At 45.6% G+C, this 11,394-nt stretch overlaps 1 protein-coding gene across 1 annotated transcript; it reads left to right on the plus strand.

Moving 5' to 3' along the window:
* Positions 1-1,381: 1,381 nt before the first annotated feature.
* LOC122685910 (spermatogenesis-associated protein 31D3-like) lies at positions 1,382-10,001 on the plus strand. The gene is made up of 4 exons (XM_043890953.1): positions 1,382-5,536; positions 8,362-8,576; positions 9,436-9,629; positions 9,802-10,001. Exons 1-4 carry the CDS (start codon positions 1,382-1,384, stop codon positions 9,999-10,001), a joined length of 4,764 nt encoding a protein of 1,587 aa, XP_043746888.1.
* The last annotated feature ends 1,393 nt before the right edge of the window (positions 10,002-11,394 follow it).

An 11,394-nucleotide genomic window follows, 5' to 3' on the forward strand; every position in this document is an offset into this window, starting at 1 on the left:
CTTTCTTAGTATTTATGCTGCTTGGTGTTCTCTGAGCTTCCACAATCTATGGTTAGTCTATCATTAATTTTGGAAAATCTTGGGCTGTTACTTCTTCAAATGTTTCTTCTGCTCTGTTCTCTCTTTCTTTTCATTTTAATATTTCAATTGCATGTATTGATATACTATACATTTTGAAACTGTCTCACAGTTCTTGGATATTCTGGGTTTAAATATTAAATTTTTTTCTCTTTGCATTTCAATTTGTAAAGTTTCTATTGCTATACATTCAAAGTCACTTATTTTTTTAAGAAGAAAAAATTGAAAACATTTTAAACCTTTAAAATTGATAAAAAGAACATAAAAGTCTACTAAGTAGAGTCATATTATTCCTGGATAATGAATATCTGAGTTTCCTAGAGAGACTGAGAGAAATGGGCCCCAGCCCTTCATTCTTTTCTTTCTGTTCTCAGCATCAGGGCAGAACCAGGAGGAGAAGGAAAGGCGGCACACTGGCAGGTAAGGTTCTGCCTGTTTCAGCGGATCTCTCCAAGGGTGACCCTTCCTGCCTTTTCCCTGAGATCCCAGGTCCCTGATCTCTGACGACGTCAGTGGCTAGATACTGTTTCTCTCAGAAACCAGAGGTATCTGGGGAGAGGCTCATGGGGAGGCAGTCCAAGCCTGAGACACTTCTTGTATTCCCTGTTTTTCTCATGGCTCGGCATGAAGCCGTGATGGACCTGGGCAATGGGTGATTCCCCACAGGTGGCCATGTGAGATGTCAAGAGTCAGAACTCCTGTGTCCTGACTTTGTATAAGTCCTCTGACTTCCTGGATGATCCTATTCCTCTTTGAGGTAAATAACCATTGACCTATATTCCTCAAAGGGTGGTTCTGAATATTACATGGGAGAATACATATGAAAGCCCTTTGTGAATGATCAGGCAACATATATATTTGAGCCTTGCTATTATTATCACCGACCATGTGATCTTATATTCTAGTTCTTGAGACTCTCCAATCCACCAAGGGTACCACTAAAGGACATTCTACTTAGCCTCCTATAAGTCCTCTTTGTTCCTACCTTCATCACTCTCCTGGTTTCCCAGGTTGGAGAACTTGCCAGAGCCAAGCAGAGGAGGCAAGGAAGGAGCTTTATCTTCTGCAAAGGTGACTAAACATTACCTTCTTTCCTATATCCCACTTTTTTAGTGGAGTCTTTGAATTTCTAGGGCCTCAGTGAAGCCTGGGATTGACATGGGAGGGAAAATCCTCAGATTCAGAATGTGAAAGCCTTGGGGAGAGGGATTAAAAGATACATTGTGAGATTAAGGAAGTAGAAGAATGTGAAAAGATAGTATACATTGGGCAGCCATACTTTTGCCAGAGGTACCAGGGCCTCATGTTTTTTCCTGATCCTGGCTGTAGTTTTGTACTTCCTATCTCCTGCAGCCCCCTGGGCCAGCATGATGATACCACCTGCTTTCGTCAGCTCTTATGTCCAGACCCCTTCTGTGAGGTGTGTAATAACGCAACTGCTGAGGTCAATCGGCTGCTGTTCCCGGAGGTCCTGGAAGACGCTACTTGCTCTGTGCCTCCTTTGGCTTCCACAGCTCCTGTGACTGAGTCATCGTTTACTCTGTCCCCGGCCTTCTCAGCAGTCCCTCCAGGAAACCTACCACCAGCCTCTCTGCCAGAGCCTTCCTCGCTGCCCTCCTCTATTCTCTCTCCTAGCCCAATGACCCCCTTAACTGACTTTTTTTTACCCTCACCAATGGGCCACTCTCTGGCCTCAGAGCCTTTTTCTTCCTTGGATTCCAAATTCCCAGTGGATTATTCCCCACCCCAAACCTTTGCTTTCCCCCACCTCCTACCACATGACACTCAGACAGCAGACCCTGTTGCCCCACCAGTGGCCACATTGTTTCTGGATACCATTTCCTCTCTTGACCCCACCCTTTCCCAGGATATCAAGCCCTTATCAGATTTGTCCCAGGCAATGAATCCCACTGACTCTTTTGCTTGTCCTCATGCACCACTGACCCTATTTGTTTCACCACAGCCAGACTGCACTTTATCTGTAACTCAACCTAAATCAATTTCCACTGTACTGAAGCCTGTTCTGGAGAAGTCATCTCCAGATAGCCCTAGTGAGTTGTCCACTTGTGTTTCAACAATCAGAGGCACTGAACAGTCAAGCCTGTCAATTTCAGACTTCTCTTTGTGGCAAACTCAGGCCATGAACATGCTCCTCCCAGCATTACCACACTCTGATTTTCAGCGAGAGCATGTTTCTCTCCATCCACAAGACACTTATCTCTGGGGAGACTCTGTTACCAAGCACAAGGAGGCCAATAGCCATTCTTTCTCTGGCTTTAACATCCATGGACTCTTGGAGAGACAAATAAAAAACAGAATGGCTTTCCAGAGTTTAGAGAAGAAAGAAAAGGAGGAGGGACCATTTTCAAAACAAATGTGGTCAGAATACCAACGGACATCTTCAGGGAATTTGTTGCAGTCACTTGATGTGCAGAACACTACAGCCCCCCAAACTGGCTGGAACAGTGAAAGCAAACCAGAGAAGCTTCACATTTGTCAGCAGCTCTTATATATCAAGACTTTGGGGGGAAACTTGCAGCAGAAATATAGCCAGCTCTTCTGGGGTCTTCCCTCTTTGCACAGTGAGTCCCTAGTGGCTACTCTTCTGGTTTCTAGTAGGAGTTCCCCTCTAGAGTCTCACTTTGTCTTATTCAATGGAGTCTGTAATGCTTCTGCAGTCAAAACTCGGGATCAAGAATCTCCACCACTTCTTCATTCCCGTCCCCGTCTCCTCCCCCATGGATATCCACCACAACCCTTGTCTCAAACTAAGCCACAATCCCAGTCTCTACCTTTCACTCAGGTCCAGCCCCAGGCCCACCTTCAATCCCGACTCCCAATCCTATCATCCTCTTCTCCATCCCAGATTAGGGACTGTGGAGTGTCTTTCCACAGATTCCAGAATGAGTCAGATTTTCATACTGTGACTGAAAATCAACATCTGGAGTGGCATGTGTTACAGAAGCAACAGGAAAGTTTGTGGGGTTTAGTTCCTGTGCTCCAAAAATCTCAAGAAGCCACTTGTTCTCAAGCTCATAACGTCCCATTGGTCAACCAGCCATCCCATGCCTATGTCCCAGTCTCCATCCTTCCTGGCCATTTTCATATCACCAGCGAACCCCAGGAGAAACTGGAGCTCCACGTTCCAAGGAGGCTAATTCCACGCTGGTACCTCCAAGCCTGCAGGAATCTAGAGTCTCTAGCACTGATGGGGCCTCAATACAAATTAGCAGAAGTACCTCAGCAGAGAGGCAGGCGTGTTCAGTTACAACTCTCTGAGCTTCAGGGCCAGGGTAGCAACAATATAGAGAAGACGGAATTGGGTCTCCCAGGAAATTTCCAAGAGAGGGTCTCAACAAAGTTTCAGCTAAGGGATGACATGAGAAAGAATCTTGGCTATATCCTTGAGAAGAGCCCAGAAGACAGCCCACAAGATGTCTCAGAATGTTACCTAGTGCAGGGTCTTAGGGCTGCCTTGGAGACAAAAACTAACTGTGTGTGTCACTCAAGGAATGAATTATTAAATGTCTCAAGAAAGGACATAGATAGGAATCAAATAAAAACCATTCTTAGATTACATGTGAGCACGAAGTCTTGGCAGATTAGTGCGGGTAGGATTCCTACAGGTGTGTGTCGTTCATGGCTGGCTGATGACAATACTTTGCTTCCTTCTGCAAGCTCCCAAACCAATGTGGAAGACCCACATTCAAAAAACACAACTGTAGGTAAAGTATGCCACCAGATTAGCACTCCAGAGCTTTCTTTTCTTGATCATAATACCTTAAAGGTGCTAGAAGCCCATATTTTAAGGTTTCGTGTGACTCAGAGATGGGGCCTACCCCTCAAGGTTCTTGAATCCATAAAATTCTATATGTTGAGAGAAGCCACAACATGGCCTCTTCCTCAATTTGACCTTCCCTCCTCAACCACCCATATTTCTGGGGTGGACTCCAAAGATGAGCTTTCCAAGCCCCTTGAAGAAAGATCTAAAACTTCTCAGGGAAATAAGGTGAGAGCCACAAGTTCAACCCCCATGCTGGATCATCCTTTCCCTGTTATCTCATCTGTGGGCCAAGAAGGACAGAGGGCCCCACAACCATCACACTCTGCTACCTACCAAAAGCTTGCAGAGGGCATTCAGACAATTGAGTGTGGCAGACAGACTTTTCAGCCCATCACACACAGAAACAAAGACAAAGTCAGTCAGAATAAGATTCTCCTGGACAACAGATGCAGCCCAGGGGTGCCCATAAGGCAAGCTGGGTACAGACCTGAGCCAAGGGATGAGACTGGGAACTTCAGTGATAGAGTAGAAATGATTCAGGGCCAAAAGACAGTGAGGAAGAATTCAGAACATTCCACAATGTTCAGCGTGTCCAGGGAGATATTCAGGGCCAAGGAGCTTCAGGCTCTTGAATCACAATCCTGTAACATCTTGACAACCAGAAAATTGAGAAGTTCCCAAATGACAAAGGTCAAAATGAATAAAGTAGAAACTACCCTGACCACTCAACGTCCCCCACCAAAAATATCTGCTCCCCGAGATTCTGAAATATCAGACTTTCAAAAACAGATCCTTACTGAGTTAAAGTTTAAATTCAAGAATAAGGAGCATAGCCAGGCTGACCACTGTCCCACAGACATGCCCCCGACTTCAAGTAGGTTGCCTTCCAAGTCTTCACTGACTCTTGCCCAGAGTATCTCCACTGGGGACATGGCAGCTCCCCAGGTGCTACACATCCACTCGGAGGACAGTGGGACCAGCGTGGAGCAGAGGCAGGATCCCTCTAAGAATGCACCATCGAAGTGCCAGGATAATAACTTCCTACCTGCTGCAGAGAGAGCACCTTTGGGCTCCAAAGCAGGAGAATACAGAAGTGAAGATTCAGGAGCAGGGATGTCTACAGACAGAAGGAAGAGCCACCTTGTTGAGGAAAGAGAATTAAAGGACACTTCCTCATCTCTGTCACAGAATGAGCAGCTTCCTCCTGAAAGTTACTTCAGAAGAAAGATGAGGCGATTTTTTCAGTGGATTGATTTCATGAGAAAAATCAAAGACCAAGAAAGTCCCCAACAAAAAGCCAAATTCATGTCAACCTTTGTACAGCACCAAGACTCAATTGAAAGTGCAGCTCTCTTTGTGAGTCATGGGCCCCTTGAAGCTCATGAGCTCATGAGAGCCATTGGGAAGATCCTAGAAGAGAAGCTGGCATGTAGGTTTGAATCTGAGACCTTGGGATTAAGTCAGCACAAGAAGGAACTGCAGACCCAAGTAGAGTCTGGTAAGGGACATCCCTCCAACTATGTTGCTCTCCCTGACTTACGGCAAGAGGAATGGGTAAGTCCCAAGTCCTCAAACCAAGAAGCTGTTTATGCTGATCAGAGTTGTCTTACAAGTGTCAGACAGAACAGAGATGGGGTTAGACATCCCCAGAAAGATGCGGCCTTTGAGGATCAGGTATTATGTCAGAATCAACCCTCTTCCCTGTCCTCCAGGGAGCTGGTAAGCCATCCAAGCCCCACCTGTGTGCATCAAGAATACCAGATACCTCCAGCCTCCCTCACTCCTGAAGAAGACACTGTGTTCAGAGATCTGACTCTTCTATTCAAACAGAAATCACTTCTCCAGCATTTCCAGGGAGAAGAAATTTCTCCAAAGAACTCATTCAGTCACTGAGAAAACTTTGCAGTTTTCATATAACACATCCTCAGATGAAAACAACCTTCCTTTAGTAAATTGAGAATATTGATCCTCCTCAATAAATGTTTCTTCTAATAGAGAAACACTAATGCTCTCTGTGTACTGCACTGGGGGCATGGGTTTTAGTTATCCTGGTACTTATATGTGGGAAATGGAAGGAGTAGTTCAGCTCATCCTGATTTCCTCTCTTGGTGTCTAAGAGGCTTCCTTGCAGGGAGCCTGACAGTGGTCTTCTCAGTTTTATCCTGGAGTCCTTTATTTGATCCTGCTCAGATATCCTCTACCTAAAAAACTTAATTATTTTTATAAAAAGTACAAAAATTTACTCTAGAAATTTTCAGGCTTTTGCAAAGCGAGAAAATATCTAAAAGTCTAGAACTTGGCTTAAACTATCTTTTCATCTGCTCTCAAACTATCCTGAACCATATACAGCTATAGGGTGGGATGAGTTACTCTAGCACAATATAGTCAGAATTGACTCTTCTTGCCTCAAAAAGTTTTGGAGAGTGTTTAGGCCTTGAGGTTAGTGGTAGACAGAAATCTTCCTCTTAGATCTCTTGGTGAGGAATAAATGTCCTGCAATGAAGAACCCTCTCATCCTTCATGAATTTTGTGGTGATGGGCCACATCTCCCACTCCTTACCTGACCCTAATGAAAATAAGTCGCAGTTCACCCTTTACCTTTCCTCTACCCTTACTGGAGCAGTAGGGAAGACAGAATTTGCAGCTCTGAAAAGGCCGAGGGATATGAATATTTTCTTGCAGACGGTCTTACTTTCGTTTAGAAAATGTTCCTGATTCCAGAGTAGGGAATCTTTGAATGGGGTGTGTATAGATAGATAGGCTTTACAATTGTGGACACTGGTCTGGCTAGGGTCAGAATTCAGTAGATTCTTCTGGCTGAAGAATCTGCTGCACGTGGGAAGTTTAATCTGGAAAGCATATTTTGAGCTTGACAATGAGGTCTCCCTGCTTGTGAAAGCACCTCAAGGAACAGGAAGAACTGCTCCTCAAGGAAATCTTTTCAGGGTAGCATTACTGCAAGACCAAGAGATCACCTGGCCACTGTTTGCAGGAATGGTCATTGGTCAGCCACCCAGAATTTTGAGGAGAAGGAGAGAGTAAAGAAAATGTAATGGTGGAGTGAGTGGGAAAAGAAGACAAAAATGAGAAGGGAAAGAATGACATCATCATCACTACTTATGATCCCATACTGACTATCCGTCCACTTCACCCAACACAACCCTACCTATGCCTCCAGCAGCTCCTGGAGACTAATCAGGGCTTTTAGAGTATGATGATACCATTTAAGCATAAGAGTATATGGGGTAATCTCTGGACACGAAGACAGTATTCTTAGGGATGTCATCAGAGGGATGTACTCCTATTCAGTGTCTGCCTTCCCAGTCATGCGACATCTTTCACCAAGATCACAGTAATTTAGGGGTGTATTAGTTATCTACTGCTGCATAACATGAAAGTCACTCAGTCGTGTCCGACTCTTTGTGACCCTATGAACTGTATAGTCCATGGAATACTATACAGTCCATGGAATACTATACAGTCCAGGCCAGAATACTGGAATGGATAGCCGTTCCCTTCTCCAGGGGATCTTCCCAATCTGGGGATCAAACACAGGTCTCCTGCATTGCAGGCAGATTCTTTATCAGCTGAGCCATCAGGGAAGCCCCCTGCTGTATAATGGACATCCTCAAATTTAGAGGCTTAAAAAAAAAACACTTATTTACTATCTCACAGTTTTTGTGGTCAGGAATTCAGGCAAGACCTATCTGGGTTCTCTGCTTTAAGGTCTCTCACATGGCTGCAATAAAGGTATCAGCTGGGGCTGGGGTATCATCTAAAGGCATGACTGTAGAAAGACCCACTCCAGTGATCACTTACATAACTGCTGGCAGAATGAAGTTCCTCAAAGCCTGCTGGACTGAGATCTTCAATTCCTTGACTGTTGGCGGGAGCTCGCTGGAGTCTATCTTCAGTTCCTTGCCATGTGGGCCTCTCCAATGCATCATCAGGGTCAGGAGATAGTCTGCTAGGAAGAAAGAAGTTACAATATTTTGTAAGCTAATAGTGGAATTGATGTTCCATTACCTTTTTCCTTATTCTATTAAAAGCAAATTACTAAGTTCAACCTACATTCAAGGGGATGAATAATTACACCAGGGTGTGACTATCAGGAGGTGGGGATCACTGGGAACTTCTTAGAAGTCTTCTTAAGACAAGGTTTTCTTCTTGGACACCCAACTCAGTTAACTGAAGCAAAACTGGCCAGAGGTATCAAGTGTATCCTTGCCTTCATTCACATTCATATCATCAAGGTCAAAGCTATTTAATGGCTAAGAAGAGCAGTGGCTGGTAAGAAAAACAAAGAGGCTGGGGCATCCAACGGAGGTGGGAAAATAGGCATGGAGGTAACGGTGGTGTGGGGTCACCTCGAATAATCAAGTGAGAGGAGGCCTTAGAACTACCCGACTTACTACTGCCAGTTTGAAGACTTAAGAGAGAAAAAAATTAGATGCAATATATTTCATCCTGCCTCCCCCAATCTCTCCCCTCTGCTCTAGCTTTCAGATCGTAGGGCTAAAGAAGCTAACTTCAACTTCTGTAGAGACAGCCGTGCTTACAGAGGAAGCAAACCCTACAGATTTCAAGGTTTAATTTCTGCTGTTATCAGTGTATTTAATATAGAGTCGGGAAACAACCACTTCACTTGCACATGGGCTGAGACTGTAAGTGGGGTTAGTTTCCCAGAGGACAAGAGAAGAACTGTTTACAGAAGGTGAGTGAAGGCTGAGTTTTCAAAACAAATTAAAAAAAAAAATCAGATGTCTATCATAGCCCTCCATATGTCTTTGCCTGGCAAAACCTAACTCTTACCTTTTCTAGTGCATGCAGGCCAGCATGCTCGGTGGCTCTGTCATGTCTGACTCTTCAGGACCCCAGGGATTATAGTCTGACATGTTCCTTTAGATTACCCTGGCAGGAATACTGGGGTGGGTTGCCATTTCCTCCTCCAGGGGCTCTTCCCAACCCAAGGATTGAACCCATGCATGAGGCTGCTGCATTGGGAGGTGGATTCTTTACCACTGAGCCACCTGGGAAGCCCTGCCTTCTAATAAACGTCTGATTCCTCTTGGGTAAAATCATACAATTAAGTATGTTGGTACCACCATAAATTGTTACTTATGCTCTACAACTAATGGTCAGCTCCAACACTGTCTGAAAAGAATCCATTCATTCTTTCCATGTTTACTGTGTATTTGGCACTTAGGACACACCAGGGAAGGACACAAAGCTCCTGTCTTTGTGGAGCTCATATGATGGTTTGCTTAGTCAAGTCTCTTGCCTACTTTCAGGTTCCTACAACTTCTCCACATTCTTCACTCTTACAGCATATGTGCTTGACCACCACTTGGGAATGAATACTCACAAAATGGGAACTTCATCATAAAAACTTCAAAACAACATGACCAAACATGAATCCTCATACTTTCTCTCCTCTTTCCTTCGTATTATACTGAAAGGTTTCACTCCGATGCTGTCTTTGATTCTCCCACACGGGGATCTGTCCTTGTTTTCTAATTCACAACAGTTTTCACATGGTGTAGAACATGTTTGGCATAATCACCTTCTCAAAGGACAGAGATAAAGTTTACCTCATCACAGCTGCACATACCTAGTGGAGCTCAGAAACCTGTGGAGAAAATGGAAAATAAAGGAATTTCTACACGGAGGCTCAGCCCAGTGTGCTCCGGGGATGGTGTCACGCCCAGGGGCGTGGACATGTTCAGAGGCGGGGCCACGTCAGGGGCAAGGCCTGAGAGGCTGTGGCGTATCCCTTTCTAATGGCGACTGCACCTGACTGTTTCGGGAAACGTCTTACCTCAGGATTCTGAGTCCTATTTCCATCGCTTCTGGAAGACAGAAGTTGAGATTTCACTCAAAGACAGGCTCTGACCAAGGTTTCAGGACACCTGAGTAACCTTCCCCTTGTCCTGTTTGAGGAGTCGTCAGCCATTTTCATTCCAGTCTGCGGGCCTCGAGGCGTCTCATTCCTGAAACCCCCGCGCCGGGACGCTGCCTCGGAAGCCCGGGGTGGGGCAGGGCTGCGCCTGCCAGAGACACGCCCCTCCCCGCAGCTCTCAGGGAACTCTTTGGGGGTGGTCTTAGTCCCAAATATGGTAACCACATTGACGACGGTTAAGTCTACACCTGGGCTTGCTCAGGTGACCTGAGTCTCAGATCTCATCCGTGAGGTGCTGAGATGCCAATATGAACTAATGGGGTTGACCGTGAAAACGAATGGACAAGTGAAGAGCTTCGAACAGTCTTAAGGGCCGATGTTAAGGAGTGGGCTGGGGGCCCCGAGGCAGTTACTATGGGAGCCTTGCCGGCGCTCAGAGTCCAGTGCCGCGCAAGTGCCTGCCCAGGATGGCGAGACACCCAGCGTGCCGCTGAGTCGCTTCAGTCGTGTCCGACCCCTATGAACTGTAGCTAGCCAGGCTCCTCTGTCTACGGGATTCTCCTGGCAAGAATAGGAGTGGGTGGCCATGCCTTCCTCAAGGGGATTTTCCCAACCCAGGGATCAAACCTGCTCTCCTGCATTGACGGGCAAATTCTTTGTACCAGCGCCTCCTGGGAAGCTCCTCCACGCACACCCACCTCTCCCCCTCTGCCCCCACCTCCAGTCCATACACTAAGAAATCATCTCTGATTCTCTGCAGGACCAGAGTATAAGAAGGATGCTCACAGTCCTCAGGTGGTGGTTTTCAGAAGTGCCCAAAGTGCTTTAATTCCCCCTGGGACTGATCAGTGTGGGGTAGTTTGTGGGAACCCCAGATAAATGCCAATCAAGGCGTTAGTCAAGGCGTTAGTGTCAGTGGACAGAGAGGGTAGAGGCTGAACTGTTCTCGTGCTCCGCAAGATGCAGGACGGCAAGGACGTGAGGCCCTCAGGAGAAAGGATTCGGCTTTTTGCAGGGCAGAAGATCTCAGGTGATGTGCTCAGTCTCTTCAATCATGGCGACCCCAAGGATTGTAGCCCGCCAGGCTCCTCTGTCCATGGTATTTTCCGGGCAAGTACTGGAGCGGGTAGCCATTTCCTCCTCCAGGGCATCTTCCCCACCCAGCGATGGAACTGGAGTCTCCGTAGTCTGCCGCACTGCAGGCAGAGTCCTTACCGTTGAGCCACCGGGAAATCCTGAACATCCCAGGTAATGTCTTCAATTGCAGATATTGATATGTTCTTGGATTACTGAGGGCTTAACAGTGTATTTAGGTTCTGTGTTAATTAGGAACTGTAGCCATGTTTACCTTAATAAGACGGAAGATCATCCCTTTTTTGGTGGCTATTTTCCCTTTTAGAAAGTATTATTTAGCGAATTTGAAAGATGTGGAAAAGTAGAAGAAAGAATCTCATAGATTCTTGCCATCAAAATAGTTACCGTTAGCTTTTTGATGCATCTGTTTCCCAGGTTTTGCTATGCCTAATTTTACATTGCTTAAATAATATGTACTTTAAAAGAAAAACAACCACTATCATAAACATTTTAATGTTATTATAAACTTTCAGAAGTAACGTTCATGACATCCTAAGTG

This window comes from Cervus elaphus, chromosome 29 (genome assembly GCF_910594005.1).
Source record: "Cervus elaphus chromosome 29, mCerEla1.1, whole genome shotgun sequence".
In the NCBI taxonomy this organism is placed as follows: Eukaryota; Metazoa; Chordata; class Mammalia; order Artiodactyla; family Cervidae; genus Cervus; species Cervus elaphus.